The sequence below is a fragment of the Anas acuta genome, chromosome 1 (assembly GCF_963932015.1).
Source record: "Anas acuta chromosome 1, bAnaAcu1.1, whole genome shotgun sequence".
Taxonomy (NCBI): Eukaryota; Metazoa; Chordata; class Aves; order Anseriformes; family Anatidae; genus Anas; species Anas acuta.
In genome coordinates this window covers 11,740,376-11,757,823 of record NC_088979.1, presented here as the reverse complement: position 1 = coordinate 11,757,823, position 17,448 = coordinate 11,740,376, and the positions used below count along the sequence as shown (strand labels likewise).

Here is a 17,448-nt window from a genome sequence, read left to right as displayed (position 1 = left end):
CATGGTTAGCAAAAAAGGTGTAGGCATGTGAACAAGAATAGCACTGACCTTAGCATGTCAAATCCGAATCTTACTCCTCCTTACTCATGCAGTTGGGTTTGCAAAATGCTCTTGTTCCAGCGCTGAAATTTAGAATCACAGGGAAACAACTGCTCTTTGGACAAGTTTCTCTTACCCTGTACAGACCACTTTCAGCACAGATACAGTACATGGGTGCATGGTAGTACAAAAGCATTTCTAAAATGACAAATAACCCATCTCTGCAATTTATAGTGCTTTAGTACAGGAACTTCTGTGAAAGAGTGTCCTGGTTTCAGTTAGAACAGAGTTTTCTTTAGCTGCCAGCCGGGTTAAACCACAACAAAGAGGAACGTTCACATTTCTCCATGGAACTCACGTTAAGTCCAACTTCAGCAGGATAATTTGAGATCAACAGCTCAGTGCTTACTCCCTGACACTCCCATTCCCAGTAGGCCTAACTACAACCTATGCAGTGCACAGTGACTGAGGTACGTAGCTATGGAGCCTGAAATACTCCTGAGCCCTACCTCATTTACAACAGCCTGAGGTACTAGCCCTCCTCCAGCCATCCTTAACAAGCAAACTCAGTGATTATAACCTCAGCCACAGATTTCAGGCCCCTCCAGGAAGAATTTCAGCTACCCAGAGCCCATGTCCCCAGCCCCAGGGAAGTTCAGGAGGCTGGCACCAGGTGTAGTAGACAGCTTCTGACTTCTCATAGCTAAAACCTCCGCTGCCTCGGACACAAGGAGATGACCAGGGTGCATCACCTAGAGATAATTCAACTCAAATTTAAACTCAAATCACTTCCACCAGACTCAGTCTGACCTGCACTGACCCCACAGCCATCTCTGCTTGTTTGGCTACACCAGGGTGGACAACTGACCTCACCTTACCCGCAGTTTGCTTGCTCACATCACCAAGAACACACACTAGAAGGGGCACAGCGCTGCTGCAAACACTCAGCCAGTTCAGAGGAACTGCAGCTTTCCCACACTCCATTCAACAGGCAAGCTGGCTTTATTGTTTTTCAACTGTATAAACAGATGATCTGGGTCTTCCATACATTCCATGAATAGGAAATTCTTTACATTATTAACATAATAAATAACATTCACTCAGCTGTGCAAGTCAGTGCAAAGCGAGTTGCACCACTACCAAAAATCGATAGCTCATTAAAGCACGTTTCAAGTTAAAAGCAAGATGCCAGGACCGAATGGCATGATTGAGGCACTTGCAGTTTAAAACACTTGTGGTTTATCTCACTCCTTTACTGCCCAAAGCCATGGGCTAGAAGAAGGGTTGTTACCCACATTTCCTATAGCTTTTTCAGGGAAGTACGAGTTCTGAAGAAAAATTCACTCTCCAGACCTTAAATACAATCATTATGCAAAGTAGTTTGAAGTCACTTTGCTCCTTTTGAGTACACAAACATCCACTGCCATTAATGCTGACTAATGAATGTGCAGACCTAGGAATGCTTTGTGAGAACTAAAAACACTTTAAAAAAAGGAGTTTACCTGTTCTCCCTTTCACTCAGTCTGAGTAAGGGCAGCTGCACACAGCTCAGAGCTGACAGCAGCCCTCAGAACATGGCACTTTTCAAAGAGATGCATCTCGAGAAGCCTCCCAACGCACAGAGTTCAACAACAGCAGTGTGAAATCACACTGGCATTTCACACAACCCAACCCACACGGACACCGCGTTGTTTGGGGTGCTGAAAGGAAAAAAGGGAGGGACTGCTGGAATCCTGACATGAGGGGGGCTGCTGGGGGGAGACCTGTGCTGGGATACCTTAAAAATGGAACGCACTTTGAACTAGGCCACAGTATATACAGCCAAACCCACAGGTGGAGGGACTAAGGACCCAGATTGCCAAAGTGCACTTCGCATACAGTAGCCTCTTTCACACAGCAAGAAAGGCAGCTGCTTTATATCCAGAATGTGAGCGAGCTTGACTGGGGCGGCTTCAGGAACATCTCCCACAGAGCAGTCAGTAGTCCCAGCTGATATCATCTTTCTGCAGCGAGGTTTGGATGGTCTGCATGTCCCTCAGCAGCTGAAGGTTTTTCCGACTCTTCTCCCCAGGTTTCACTTTGATGGGACCAGCATCCTTCCCTTTCGTGGTCACGGTAGTTGTGACTTTGACCTCGCTGACAGGGCGCCTGCTGTCTTTTATTGGTTTAGCAGGAGTCTTTCTGGGCTTGCATTCTCTCTTCAGTCTCTCTAGCTGAAAGAGAAGCCCAAAGGAAAACAAACTGAAACAAGGTCACTGCTTGAAGCTCTGCAATTCTTCCAGACAGCTGGAACATCCCACTGCTCATCTCACTCAGCTAAGCAAACAGAAGCTTCCACACCACCCTGAGCGAGCAGTATTTTATTTTCCTAACACAGCAGTGCTATAGCCACATCTGTAGAGATGTGACAACCAAACTGCAGCACAGGTAGCTTCCACAGGGCCCCTCATTTTACGTAGTGATGGGCTCCCCTCCCAGTTTATAGCAGGCAGCATTTCTCCTAAATGCTGACTCTGAGAACTTGTCAGTAGCTAGTCAAAAGGCTGAGTATATGGAGAATCTTTACTACTGGGGACTACTGCACATCTGTTCCTCTGCAACAGTTCCTCTGCAGATCACAAGAGAGATCAAAGGTAAAACGCTTTTAACTGCTTGAAAACATATTTCACATGCCTCCCTTTTGGATGTCATCAGCAGTGTGCTCAGTACATATTTGATGTATAAGCTACACCAGATGAGGGTGAATCTTCATGGTTCACAAGAACTGGGCTGGATTAAATACATCAGGTTAAGCCCCTTGGAAAGACTTCACTAGAATGATTAGAAAAAAACAGAATTGAAAAGTTTTTATAACTTTGAATGAACAGGTTACGTTATTCAAAAAAACTTTGAAAGGGGTTTGAAGTGAACAGATATTTCAGGTTTTATAAAGTACAAATTAAAACAAATAGGCTGTTAGCACCAACAAGAGGAGAATCACTAAGAGTGAGCTCAACAGTGAAAGCCCCTGGGAATCTACCTCTTTTTAAACCCAGTGTAGGTTACTAGAAGCTCTGAGTTTCCTTCAATGTAAAGAACAGCATTTCATGAGGCCTTTCCCCTGCACACGATGTGCAGCTGGCTGTTACTAGGACCTCCCTGCAAAGCAAATGCTTTAGTTAATTCCCCATCGCTGTTTCACATATGCTGGAAGCAGGAGTGGGACTGATCTGAATGCACAGGTACCCGATGTGTCAGGAGACACAACCAGGAACACTTCCAGACTGACTGCTGGCTGCCCAGGAAGTAGGCTCACCCCTTCTTGCCCTATGTGCTGTTTCTCAGTGTGTGTGCTGCCCAGCCAGTTTGTGCTGTGTTTTAGACTTCAGACAGCTGTGAAATTTGCTATTGTACTCTTCCCTGTTTTGGGGATGAAAGGAATATAGAAGGCAGAGTAAGAAGAGATGCAAAATTCTGCATGGCATGGGATAAGGAGTGAGCACAAGGTAACATGGCAAGAAATGGAAACACAGAGACAGGCAGACTCTGGGACATGAAGCTAAATAAAGCTAGGCACAATGCTCTACAGTAGTTATTTCTACTTTATTGCTGCTACATTAGGATGTAAGGCAAAAAAAACATCTTAAGATAGCAATTTCACCGAGCACAAACACAGGCACGTAACTCACCTGCAGCCAATGCCTCCGGACCTTGCTGATCTGGTCTGCCTTTGCCTCCATCTTTCCCACCAGTGTCTCAAGTTCCCTCTCCAGATCTTCCCTCACTGCAATGGTTGGAGCTTCCTGGACAAGCTTTGACAGCTGCTGGTGGTCACTAGCATGGGATTTAGACAGAACAAAGCTTGCGTTAGACACTCCCAGTTTCTAGAGCTTGTGTAAATAGTTCAGAAACAACACTTCCAGGAATCCACAGCATCAGCAGCCCAACACATTCAAGGCGTCAGAACAGTTTTGTTGGTGAGTAGCATCAGTGAAGTAGCACACCTTAGCAGCAGACAGCTGCAACATTAAATTGTCAACAAGAAGTGGCTTCAAACTTCAGCATGCACACTTAAAGTTACCAAATGACCCCAGAGGAAAGCATCTCAGCACTTGTCCCTTCGCTGTTTTGTACATTTGCATTTCTTGCAGCTGTGCAGTCAGGTAACAATTCATGTTCTGTTAGCCAGGATGCACAAAATGGGCCTTTGAATACGGAATATTTGTCCACTGCATCAGGGCTGTTATCACACTTTCCCCCTACTCTTCACAAATTTGATATTGATGCATATAAACACCGGTATGGAGTCACTGTTTATCAGAATCTGCCTTTAACTGCAAGGAGAAATGAAAGCCTACGCAGCCAACAGAAGAGATCAATTACATGCTAGAGATTTTACAAAACTAATTCCTTTCCCCAGAAAAACCTTCACAACTTTAAAGCAGAAAGACAAAGATATAAAGCATCCACATTCATAATCTGCAACGTCAAATACACCAAACTTACAAACTCATCTGCCCGAATTCATCCTGTAGAGTCAGCAGAACTTCTGAGAGCTCTTCGTGGGATGAGGAAGAGTCCTTTGGCAGCGATGCCTTTCTGCTCTTGCTGGCGGGATGACCAGTGCTGATGGATTTTGCTAGCGGGGTGTCATTTACCACACGGTTGTTACACAAAGCTTTGGTGTGCTGCTTCATCAGGTGCAGGACGTGTTGCACATTGGCGCCAACTGAATGGCTGGGACTGGTAGACTGGAAGGAAAAGACTGCTTTTAAATGACATTGTCAACAACCTCCTTGATTATAATGGAGAACACCAAAACAATATTTATTTTTGCTTAAACATGCATAACAAGAGCAGCTTGACTAGCAGCATGGAGGGAGCTCATTTTAGGAAATACCAGCTCAGCAAGGTACTGATATGCAGCAGGCCTTTTGAAGATAAAGAAGCTCGTCAAAGAGCACAAGATGATCTGACCGCTGGGTGTCAGGAGCGCACCAAGCCAAAGCCACTGAAGGAGCTGCAGCTACTGAGTGTGAAGCTTTGCAATTCGGCAGCTCACCTTCCCAGCTACAAAGGGTACATCGCCCAGACACAGTCTGTAATGGGGCTGCGTAGTGAGATGGCTTGTGGAAGAGCATTTCTGCAAGGAAAGGAGAGAGAAACGTTTACCACAGATGACACTACAGCAAACCCATTTTTTGCTTTGCAATAAGAGGCAACTTGCTTTCTGATTGCATGCACAGATCCTTATTTAACTCCTCAGTAATTGCCCTTCTCTCCCCCTCTGTTACCTTCTCTGGCTGCTTAGTTTTTTTCCTGGGTTTTCTTGCTTTTGGAGAAAGCAATGGTGATGCTGCTTGAATCAACAGTCTGTTGGTTTCCAGGCCTGTCTGAAGCTGTAATTGAAGGAATGAGGGAAGTTATTGAAATTGTATTAATAGATGATCAGAGAGAATGCACTAAGATTTGCAACACAGCATTTTTTAAACACAAGCTCTCTGAAAGTAAGGGCTGCAAGTGTGTAGGATGCCTCTGCAGTCTAATTTAAACATTAAATGGGATTTTTGCCTCAGATAACACATCTCATCACTAATCTTGGTTAAGTTAAAGAATCGTTCGTAGTGAACTACTCCCATGTAGGCAAGTGCCAAAACATCAGCTGTATTTTATACTTGGCAAAGTATTAGGGAAGTCAGGTAACCAGCTCTGACTGCTCACTTGATTTTGTGGCATACAGTTAGCAGACAGCTATTCCTTCTGATCTATTAAATTTGACAGGAAAAAAACATCTCTTGAAAGAGCAGAAGATTAGAATTGTCACTGTCAAAGACCTCTATATACTTTGTTTCTATCAACATAAAGAAAAAACATAGCTTTAGAACTCATCTCCTAACTGATCTCATCAAGAAGCATTCACAACACAATTATTCATGATTAATTTGAGCTTAGCACTCATTAGAAAGGTTAATGCCTGCCACGTTACTTACATACTTCTTAGCATACAGCTGAGTATGTAAAGACCACAACACTTCAGGGTTAGAAGGCCACTGTCCTTAAAGACCCATACCAAATAGTACAGGGCCCTTTTTTTTTTTTTGCCTTTCTGCAATATACATGTATCTAGGTGCAATTACAAAAAAAAAAGAAGAGTATGCTTTTTGACCTTGATGTATTTAAAACAGAGATCCTTATACATCCTCAACTACAAATCAGTCTGAATTTTTTTTTCTTTTCCCACTAGTTTTTTCATTAAAGAAATGAAGCTTCAGTGCAGATGCTGTTAGGAAAAAAATTCTGAAGCACTCTGAGAACTTCAGATGTGGGGTAGAGGGAAGACTACAATGTTTTCATTATTCTCTCTATAGGATAGATTATCAGCAAGTTTAGCAGAGAAAGTTGAGGAAAAGGAAGAGCTAATTACAGTGCATACTGTACTAGAGAAATTTCCTGTTGTTACCTCAGCTGCTTTTTCCTGAACAAGCTTCCTTGCGTGTTCTTCCTCCTGAAGCTTCTGTTCCAGCTCTTTCATTTTTTTCTAGTCAAAGGTGAATGAAAACAGTTACTACTGAAACATTTTTTTTTCCCCTGAAGTGTAAAATACCAAGAGATTGAGCAAAGCTGTTATCAGTTCAGCTTGCAATTTCAGACTAGGCAAAAACTTCAGAATTAAATTCACTGCTGAAGTTCCACCTATACAGGCATAATAAACACAGCAGCCAAGTTCTTATGCCTCTGACTGAATTGATTTTTCTATTTTTACTTCCACAATGGGTATGTGGATTTAAGTCAGAGCCTACAGGGAGAATAATATGCAAGGTTGAACTCTTAGACAAGAAAGATTTTTGAAGATCTAGCCACCTCCTTAATTAAGAGCAGAGATGAAAGTTCATGATGCTTGAGTTACCTTTAAGCAAACATGAATTGACTTAATCTTTTTATGATAAAAATACTGTAAGAATTTCTTAAAGCCCCTTTCAAGAAAAAAGAGTTAAAAGGAGAGGCACACATCTTTGTAGACATTTCAACAAGATGAAAAACCTGTTTAAGTAGGATATGATTAAACTCCCAATATGTAGGTTTTTTAAACAACCTTCTAATTTTATACAGCAGAGTGGAAACGATCCAAAGTTCCAGAGCACACACAAAAAAACAACCTTCCCTTCTCTTCCCCCATAGACTGAATATTATTCACAGAGCCACTAATCAAACCTAAGCCAGAGAAGCATGCAATTCAAAGCAGCAGCTAATTTTGGACACTTTAATTTGCATTATTTATAGAGCCAGTACCCTAAAAACTTAAGAGGTGTTAAATATTTCAATTCACCTTTATTTAAGCATTAACTGTAAGATTAATATAACCAACTGTTACATGAAGGTGTTAAAATGCAAATCCCTGAGTACACATCCAGGACAAAGGCACTGTGTAAAGAAACGAGCTTTTCCTGTTGAATCTTTTTCTCCCCATTCCATAGGAATTAGAAACATTCCAAGTAACTTAAAATCATCTTCTATCCTTTGTGCGTCAGTTTTTGATTTCCACACAGACACCTCCATGAAAATCCTTCTTTAGCCTCTTACACATAATCTTTACTATACAAATGCTGCAGCAAACTTTCTGTTTGAGCTGAAGACTGACATGAACCCAAACCACTGCTTCTGTGCTGAAATGCACCCAGTGTCCACTCAGTCAGTTGTCCTAGCTGCCATGTGCAGCTCAAATCGTGCAGCAAGCTTGCATCTTACTAAGCTTTCAGTGACAGACCACATTGGAAATTCTCTAAGTGATATTTCCAAATTTTTTTTTAGTCAGCACCAAGCTGACTAAAACACTTTGCCTAGCCCCCAGTAACCACTGTAAGAAAAAAAAACATAAAAAAAGCCAACAAATAAATATTTCGACATTATTTCTTCCCCTTTTCTGAAACAAATGAAATTTCATGGAATCACTGCACACATCCTTTGGGCTGTCGCAGAAATAAGTTTCCAAACAATCTTAACAAGAGGTATGACCTCAGAGACATGAAGTGCCTTTATTTCTGCAAACAGGGCTGCTGGGACAAGCACCCAGTTCGGTCCATCAGAGAGGAAGTGCCTGTGGTGTGAGGACAGCTCACATCTGTGCTTCACTACCCTGAATATCAGCACCTGCTTAACAGCTGAGCAGCCAAGTGCTGCACCTGGTGCAGGTGCTGCTTCTCACCACCTGGCAGGTAGGGGAGACAAGAAAAATAAGAAGGGTGGGTGGCATACCTATAGTTACCTCTGCTGGTCACAGAATGGAGGGGTTTTGTTCTCTTTTTAAGTCTCAGTGTTAAGAGGAGATTGATTACTACCAACTTCAGCTCTTCAAAACACATACAGTCAGATTCTGCCCATCTAACACCCGAGACCAGAGCCCTACCCACTACTTTAGGGAACAGCCCCATCCCCTACCTCCATCCCCACACACAGACACACTCAGAGCCTCTCAGCCAGCTGTCCAGACACTGCACTGCAGGACTGCAGTTGCAATGAACACACACTAGGAATTGTTTTTGAGGTCAGCACTCTGATTAGGAGACCATCACATGAATGAGGAGCTCCACAATCCCTTTTGATATGCTTATATGGCTAGGTAAAGTAGCAGCTCTGCAAGTTTTGGAGATTAAATGCTCTCAGCAAGTCAGTAAGACACACACACATTTCACTCTGGCAAAGTCTGAAATCAGTCTAAAATCCTTGCCCACTCATGAGTGGTCATCTCACCAGTTTGTCTCAGTACACTGTGCATGGAAGTAGTCCTTCTTATTTACTTCTAGCCTCAAATTAAACTTGCAAATGTTCCTGTGGTCTTGCCACAACTAAAGCAGAGATCACCAAAAGCAACCGCTGTGACTGTTTTGAGCAGAGTGCAGCCACCCCTTGAGGACTGTAAGGTCCTGAGCACACGGAGGGAGGCTCATAGAGGAACGTGACCAACAAGCACAGAGGTAGCCTGACCTGCTGGCCAAAGGAAAAATGACAGGAAAATGATCATAAGGAAAATCACCTTCAGACAGAGCTCAGTCTGGATTTCTCTTGGTTCTGAAAACTGATTCAAAACTGTAAATTTAATTACAGTTAGCCCAATTCCACTAAGACTGATTTAATTATGACGACCACTAATTTCTAATGATACTGAAAAATCAGTCTGAACCAGGAAAAAAAATTATGCTGGAATTACGTTCACTAGCCAGGCACAAAAAGACAAATAACCCAGCCCCATCGAACTTCAGCTGCTACCAGACAAGAACTTGGTAAAAACTTGTGAAAAAGCAATGCCTGTTGCTGAAGCAGTTATTTCAAACCTGACCCTGGATGAACTTACTGCTGCTTTCAGGGAACAAGAGGTGGGAGAAGCTTCTCTCTTGGAGAGAGGTTTGCCCAACTAACGCGGCCTTTTTTACTCCCCAAAGGGAGCCCGCCACAATGGGGTGTCAAGATCAACAGCTTGTCAAAGTTGCCTTGGGTCAGAGACTCCCAAGAAGAGTTGTAGTGTCTAGAAGGTGCTGCAGCAGACCAGCCAGATGAAGATTTACTATCAAACATCTTAAATACTCCTGGAGTATTTAAACACATGGGAAGGGCTGGTAAGCAGGTGGCAAATGTAAAATTTTGGTAATAGTCCAGAGCTACCCCTAATACCACAGTCTAACAACACACTAACCACTCTGAAAGGGTGGAGAAGTGTCAGAAAACCACACCACAATCTAAAGTGAAGTCTGGGCCATAATTGACTAACAGCCAGCATTCAGCAGAGTACAAAGTAACTCTGAAGTGTTCAGAAACACTATCTTATGTGCCCCTGTGCCATCCAAACAAAAAATGAACACCAACAGATCCTGTTAAGTCTCAACTAAACTCCATTTCTTTCTTGTAGTGACCTACAGCCTGACTTCCAGCAGTAACTGCAAGTTTTTACACCACTTCAGCTTCAAAAAGACATTTTAGCTGCTGTATTTTTCCTGTTATCAACACTGTAACTATGAAATGTTGATTACAATAAACAAGGTAAGTCTGATGCAAGTGCAAGTGACAGACCTCTGCTATGGACTGCATGGTAGTAAGCCTGGTGTACTCTTTCTCCAGCATATCCAGCTTTTCCAATTTAGACTGGACTTGGGATTGATCGAGCCGGTCTCTCTCCAATGAGCCCTTGATGGGAGAAATTAAAAGCAAAACTGTTATAAGCACAAGGAAACATAGCTATAGCAAGCCTTACATCTGCATGATAAAGAAAGACCATAAACAGATCAAAGGAATTACTTTCTCTGCACGATTTTAAGTGCTGCTACAATTAAGGAGCAACTGGGCATTTTTGACACAGTTGGAAACTGTGCCAACATTGGGGATCTCACAGCCAGCCAAAACCAGGTGAAAATGTGCAGTCTCTCCTCCCTCCCAAGCCAAGAATAATAAAAACCCTTTACTCAGCTATTAGAGGTAATTTTCTTAATTTCAGTGAATATTCAATACTCATAAGACAGCCACAGAGACTGTGGAACAGAGAGCACTAAGTGATAGATACTCCTATAAAACAAAATTCAAAAGCTCATTTTAGATATAGGACAAATCCCACAGTCACTGATGGCAGGAAACAAATTTTACTATTATTTCTAGATGAACTGGGTCTGCCATACTGATTCTCAAGAAAAGTACCAGTAAAAAAAAAGAGTTAAATACTGTAAACACAAAAGGGAAGGTTTTTCCACTGGCACACAGGTATTATCCTCTGAGGGATACAGATGAGCTAAGGCAAGTCAGTCACACAGAAGCAGTTAATTCTAATTAACACCAGAACCTACAGAATTGCCTTAGAGACAGAAGCACAAAGACAGAAAAGACCAGGGTCCTCACAGGACTGAAAATTAAATAGAAAAATTACTCATACCTAAGTATATAAAGGCCAGCTCAATGACATCTACAGCTGAAGGTATCAAAATCACAGTAAATGAGAAGTTGTGATGTAGTCACTGATTTTTTTTTTTCATTTAATCCTGAGATAATCTTAGGAGCACACCTGTTTCTCCAAGAGATGTGACTTCTCATTTTCTGCATGCTGGATCATTTTTCTCATGTAGTCCAGCTGTTTCTCTAAGAGGCTGCACCGAGACTCAGCAGCTGCCAGCTGAGAAGCCAGTTCTGTAGGTAACAAGGCAGAAAAATGAAATCATGCACTGCTTGTGCCTGTTGTTTTCAGGACAGTTCAAAAACAAGCAAGAAAAGTACCATCTAAAACTCATATTAAGCTGAATTAACCATTCATGCATATAAATTCCTAAAAATAAGTATGCTTTAGAAATTATTTCTTCAAAATTCCACTGTAAAGTAAAATATACTGAACAAAGATAATTGAAATAGTTTTGTGCATTGATAAAAACTCAAGTTTTATCCACATCAATGTTCAGTAGTGTGTATATAAACGTAGCAAGCCACCTTGATTTTTCTTTGACACTTCAGTTCTGTCCTGCTCCCTGTGTTGCATTTGCTCACTCAGTACTTTCTTGTAGTCTGCTGTTTCTCTGCTGAGGTGTTTGACATTCTCTTCTGCCTGCAGCCGCTCCAACTCCAGCCGACGAATTTTTTCCTGGAGATTCTTCAGAGCAGAAAATATTGCTGTAATTGAGCAAGGACCTTTTGTTAGTCACTCTTCAAGATAACATTGGACTCGAAACATGTTACACAAGAAAGCCAGCGTGTTCCTCACCACCAGCCAGGACTCCTTCCGTGAGTTAGTACCCTAAACTGCAACCAATCCTAAACCAGGTCTTAAATAAATAGGTGCCTTTGGTGCATACCTCCATCTGAAACATCTGGGAAGATACATCCATTGCCCAGGACAGGTCAAATAAATATTCTGCACATTGAGCACAAACAGTGCCTCTTCTGATATTTTTTTTTTTTTATCAGAAGGAAATTAAAGGTGATGACTGAGTAGTTGAAGCAGTGGAAGTTCTCTGTATGCTTATTACTGTTCCTCTGCAAGTGCACACTAGTGGGACAAATATAAAACAGCACTCACCTCGCTGATCACTGAACAGGATAAGTGTTAGAGATCAGAGCTATAAAGATGTTTATTTCTCCAAGCATCAGCTCTTCTGGTTTAGCATTTGTGATGGCCTCCTGCCCACAAGATACGCACCTCCTTTGTGCCAAACAGCTTTCCCACTTTCCATCCACTTCCCTGCTCTAACAATTACTCAAAGCCTTTATATATTCACCACACAAAAAAAGAAAGCAGCTGTAATACAACTCATCTTGCGATTAGACCATCTGCTGGTAATCTGACGTATTGCGTCTGGCTGTATTGTTTAAACCTGCAAAGGGAACCAGAACCATCAGCCCCTTCCCCTGTACACAGTCCTATTAAAGTAAAACGTGAGAACTACCCTATAGGCAGCTCATACAGCAGATTTATCTGCGAGGTCACTCCTTAGCCTACTCCTTTGTGCTTAAACACACTCTAGAGAAAGAATGGAAACACAGGAAAAGTTAAGGCTGTGTATTTGGTTGAGCATCACATTACAAAAAATGAAGAATAGTTATCAGAATGAGTTTTCCAGAGTGAAAACACATCAAATCCTGAAATGCAGGATGGAACAGAGTATCAGAACTACCTACTCTAAGGTAACTTAAGTCATTAGGAAGTGGGTGACAGCAGCCACAGATAAAGGGAAAGTTGTTGATAGCCCGATCCTATTAGCAGGGTCACCCTTTTCCCCTGTTTATGGCACTGTTATCAGGATTCAGTTGAAATGGGCACAGCTGGAACCATAAACAGCTTTGTTACACAACACTTAGAGCTCAATTAAAGTCTGTGTATTTACAGTAACAACAAGCAAAACACATCAATGAAGCAATCTGAGCAGTGGGTAGGTAAGGGTGAAACCCAACAGGATGCCAGGTAGCAGGGAGGGCAGGAAACAAGTGTCAAAGTAACAGATATGTTGCAACAGTCATCACAGATGCACAACATAGAGGAATTAAACCCCAAATAAGCAGGATTTACTTAACTTCTGGATTTTTTGTTTAAGTGTGAGGTAGGAACAGAAAGGGCCCTCAAGAACAACCAAATCTATTTTCTCATCTGAAGATAACTCCCAAATCCTTAACCTTATACACACTCCTGAACTTGTAAACTTACTTCAGAGTTGCAAAGCTTCTACAAAAAAATAGAAGTATTGCATGAACTGCCTGCTGGATTTTTATTTTCTATACGCATTGATATTTACATAAACATTTTAGGAGTCAAAGTCTTAAAAGGCCTTTATTTTCCTAAAAAGGGATATGGCTTTCAGATGCTATCCCTCTAACTGTATTTATTTTAGAGTTAGCAAATTACCTGCCTGAAAAGAGTTGCCAGGTGAAAATTTGGAAATCAAAACTTTGTCACTAATGCAGCACACAATACAGTCTACAGAAATACCCTTGTATCAATCATTTGCAAGTAAGCCCTTAGCTTAACATCCAAATTTGTCATACAAGTCCTTTAGTTTTGTGTTAGCCACACTCAAAACTGATCACGTTGTGCATGCCAGAGCATATATTACATTTTAAATGGCACTTCAGGAACTCAGGTTTCATCTACTAGATAATTAACATAAAAGTCCCTGGTAATTTCTACATGAATTACATTACTGGAACAGGTACTGGAGCCTACTGTGCTGTGTTTTCCCCCCCAGTCTGTCTTATATTTAGAGTAATTTAAGGGTTCATCCTAAATCTCTCACTTTTCTTTCTGTAAGTAATAAAATATTTTTTCATAGCCCTAACCCCCACACAACACCAGTCTTCAGGGGTTATTTTGTCAAGGACCCTTAGCCAAGAAGCTCACAAAGGATCCGCCCTGCCCCTGTCTCCAATTCCCTCAGCTCCCTCCTGTACCTACCCCCAGGCAGCTCTGGGGTTCCTCTCCTTGTAGGAGAAGCCAATTCGTTAAACAGAAAACTAGCAAAAAATGTTTTTGTTCATCTCTGGTCAGGCAAAATTAATGTTTGGTTCTGCTGTTCACTTCCAGATGAAGTGGGAAAGACAGGAGAAGAATAAACCAGAAACAAAAAAAAAAGAATAAATGGGAGCACAACTTTCTTCCCCCTGGGGTAATGGTGAGCTCTCAGTTCAGCTCTTTGCCACAAAACACCTCTTTTCTTCTGTATGTGGTAAGCACTTCCCTGATTCCCACCACACCCTTCGAACATCACAAGCCTTCTCAGTTCATCAACACCGATTCTCTTCCTTTGCTCCAAGCTGTCTGGAGAACTCCAGTCTCATTTCAAACTCGGCTGTGAGCTGGGGCAGGGAATGACTGAGGGATAGGAGGACCAGAAGAAGGAAGGAAGAACATCTCAAGCCCATTTTACAGCTCTCTGCTACGGAAGTGAGCATCCTTCTCCAGCTGTAAGACAGCCTCTTTCATTAGGCATGATTCAAACAGCAAAGCAAAAAGGATTTACAAAACAGGCAATCTGCACATCACTGGGAAGGAATAAAAGGCTAAAGAGACCATATCCTCTGTGTGCACAGATTTTTTGTGATGCTTTCACGCACAGCACAAGCAACTTGGAAACAGGTAAAAAAGCAGCTTAGCTGAAGCCTTACCTCTGCTGTTACTCTCGGGATATGGAATTACTGGTTTCCGCGGGGAGCGCAGCAGGTCTGAGTTGATGAAGGGCTTGTACTTCGGGTAATCGATATACGACGTTGCAGAGAGTCCATCTGTGGCTGACGCAGACCTGTGAGCTTTGTGTAGATCACCCTGAAAATAAAGCAAAGCTGTTATTCAGCACATTTGTTTCTCTGTCACAATAAAAGCAGAATCAATTTATAAGATGTGGAGAAATACTGCTGCAGGAGACCTGTAGCTCAAAGGCTGTATTTTCTTCCTTGGAGTCTTCAGCACATACAAAGTCCTGTCTGCTAAAAACAGTATCAGAAAAAGTTTTGCAAGCTAGTTTCCAATTTCTGCTTTTGTTTACTATTATTTATACGCTTGCTTACTGTGAGAAGGCACTACACCAGACAGGGAGGACAGAGCTCTCCCCGCTGTAGCCCCAGCCCCTCTTTCCCACCTCTATCTTTCACAGCCTTCCACGAACACCCTGAACATCCCCAGCAGAAACACCAAGATGACTTCACCCCACAGCTGATCAGCGGCACTGGCACAAGAAAAGCAGCAGCAAACTCAAAGCCAAGAAAGGAGGTACCTCTGCCTCTCAGTGCCAACAGGCTGCTAGAGCAGCTTAACCCTGGTCTCAAAACAAATGTCCACAGAAGCCAGGTATTTTCCAGCACTCTACATCTGCTTTCCAAGCATTTGATACATTTTAGAGATTGCAATAACCAGAAGGGATCACCTTGTTGTAAATACGCTATGCAGTCAGGACACCAGCAACTGGACGCTTTCCAGCAAAGTTCTCCCAAGCCAAAGGGGCACAGCACTCCACACACCGTGTCTGTGGCTTTGACTGAAACCTACCTTGTCTCAGCTTTGCGTACAAGCTTGGTGGATAAGAGAGAAATAGAAATACGGCTGCCTAGTTTGAATGTGCTAGGAACCTTCCTGCAGCCTGAGGCAGAAATGGGCTGCAAGCAGATGCTCTGGATCCTACAGCTCTTCACAGATTTACTTCACTAATAAGGCAACCGAGTAATCGCTCACCTTGGCAGGGCTTTCCTAAGCTTTTGCAAATACCAGTTATTGTGGGCATATTGTGACCTAAATTAAAATACAAGAAGTATTTGTGCAAATACCTCATGGCAAGTTAGACAATATACCCAAAACACATCATAAGAAATACAAAGGGAAAAAAATAAGAAAATTAGTAAGTCACTTGAAGCCTACACACACTTAATTTTCCTCATACGGAGACAAGAAGACGAAGACCCTAAGCACGCTGAACCTTTCAGGCGGTGTTTCTGTTTTATCTGCAAAGCAATACGTTGCGTGTGTTATCTCCTACACAGCACAAGTGCTTTTCTTGGAATAGCTGCATTTGTACTTTGGCCACTACAAAAAGCTGATTAAAACACAAACGCCTAATTAAGAATATATTAACAAAAATATTTTGAGTAGGTCTGTGTGTATATGGGCTCTGTTTTATGCTTCGTAGCCACACAGAGCAAACTTTGCAGAATGAGTAATGTTAGAACGGAAGGAAAGGCTGTTAGCAGGGACCTCAGCCCTGCAGATACACCAGCCTTACGAGGTGCTGGACCGCTGCGAGTGGAATAAGGAATAAGATTAAAAGAGCAAAGTTAGAGTGAACGAAGCAAAGCACAGCATCTCATGCAATAGGCAGCAGAGCATCACCAGCAGCAATGTGAGACCGAGTGGCAGAAACTATTGATTCTAACACCACTCTGCTATTGGTGTGAAACAAAATTGGTCTGCTATGGGTGAGAAACAAAAGCATCTGATGGTCCTCGGGGCTGAGAGATGGGGATCAGTCTGGGATCAACGTAGGGCTGCCACGGACCTGAATTTTCATAGGTCTCTATTTTTCACCTGGAAAACGTTGTCTGTGGAGAATTAAGAATAACTAGGTAAAACAAACAAACAAAGAGTAAACAGAAAACCTAACCTGCTGCCTTTTTTGGCCTTTTTTTCCTTTTTAAACTGGCAAAAGCGGCACTTACCTAGCCCGCACCAGGCTGACCCCAGGAGAAAGCCTACACGCTTCTGCAAAAACTACATAAAGTAAAGCAAACACAGGCGTGTTGGCTAGCTGCATTTCTTACAAATATCACCTGGAGGGAGGCCAGGGGCACAACTTTCGGTGGCATCCCGTCAGTGCAACCCCTAAAATAAACCCCACAGTAGCGCTGTACAGGTGGGAGCCGCCACCAGATGCATTTGCTACACGTTTAACCAAGCCAGCTCCGCGTGCTGCTTCAGGAATCCCTGCTAAATATTCCTGACTGAAATAAAGAAGCGACAGAATTCCGGAAATAGAGTCCAGGTTAAGATCCATTTAACGCTGCTCCTGCCGCGGGGCGCACCACGGTGCGCTCACCTTAGGAAAACGCTGAAAATTCAGGAAAAAAAGCCCCAAACGGGCGAAGATGAGAGAACTTATAACGCGCTACAGCCCCCAGCCGCCCCCCAGCCCTCTTTCTGGGCAGCCCCGCGGCTCCTTCATGCTCCCAGCCCCCCGCAGCCCCCTCCCCGCCCCCGGCCCTCACCGTGCGCTGCCGCCGCCCGCCCGCCGCCGCCGCCATTTTGTGCGCGGGCGGCCCCCCTCCCCCCGGGGCCCGTCCCTTTAAGGGCGCCGCGGCCATGCGGCGGCCATGAGCCGGGCGCGGGCTGAGCGACGGCCGAACCGACCAATGGGCAGGCAGGACGGCGCCTCAAGCCCCGCCCCCCGCCGGCCTTGAGGGACGCCACAGAGCCGCGCTTGAGCGGCGTGCCCG

The 17,448-nt window shown here is 43.2% G+C and overlaps 1 protein-coding gene across 2 annotated transcripts; it reads right to left on the bottom strand.

Moving 5' to 3' along the window:
• Positions 1 to 1,022: 1,022 nt before the first annotated feature.
• On the bottom strand, positions 1,023 to 17,373 carry CEP57 (centrosomal protein 57). 2 transcript variants are annotated; one of them, XM_068669624.1, is made up of 11 exons: positions 17,221 to 17,373; positions 14,638 to 14,794; positions 11,476 to 11,655; positions 11,060 to 11,181; positions 10,081 to 10,194; positions 6,479 to 6,556; positions 5,313 to 5,417; positions 5,081 to 5,161; positions 4,525 to 4,769; positions 3,708 to 3,852; positions 1,023 to 2,252 (listed from the first exon to the last, which is right to left on the bottom strand). In XM_068669624.1, exons 1-11 carry the CDS (start codon positions 17,314 to 17,316, stop codon positions 2,016 to 2,018), a joined length of 1,560 nt encoding a protein of 519 aa, XP_068525725.1. In that variant the 5' UTR covers positions 17,317 to 17,373; the 3' UTR covers positions 1,023 to 2,015. The 2 variants fall into 2 exon arrangements, with proteins under 2 accessions (XP_068525725.1, XP_068525735.1); XM_068669634.1 differs by lacking the exon at positions 1,023 to 2,252 and adding an exon at positions 2,284 to 2,850.
• Positions 17,374 to 17,448: the final 75 nt, after the last annotated feature.

What these genes read in the sequence shown, in the direction of transcription:
- CEP57 (XM_068669624.1), bottom strand. Translation starts at nt 17,316, where the DNA reads ATGGCCGCGGCGCCCTTAAAGGGACGGGCCCCGGGGGGAGGGGGGCCG. An exon ending in CCATGCAGTCCATAGCAGAG is followed by an intron (nt 6,557 to 10,080) that starts GTCTGTCACTTG and finishes ACCTTTGACTAG; the next exon opens with AAAAAAATGAAAGAGCTGGA. An exon ending in GAATTCGGGCAGATGAGTTT is followed by an intron (nt 3,853 to 4,524) that starts GTAAGTTTGGTG and finishes ATCCCATGCTAG; the next exon opens with TGACCACCAGCAGCTGTCAA.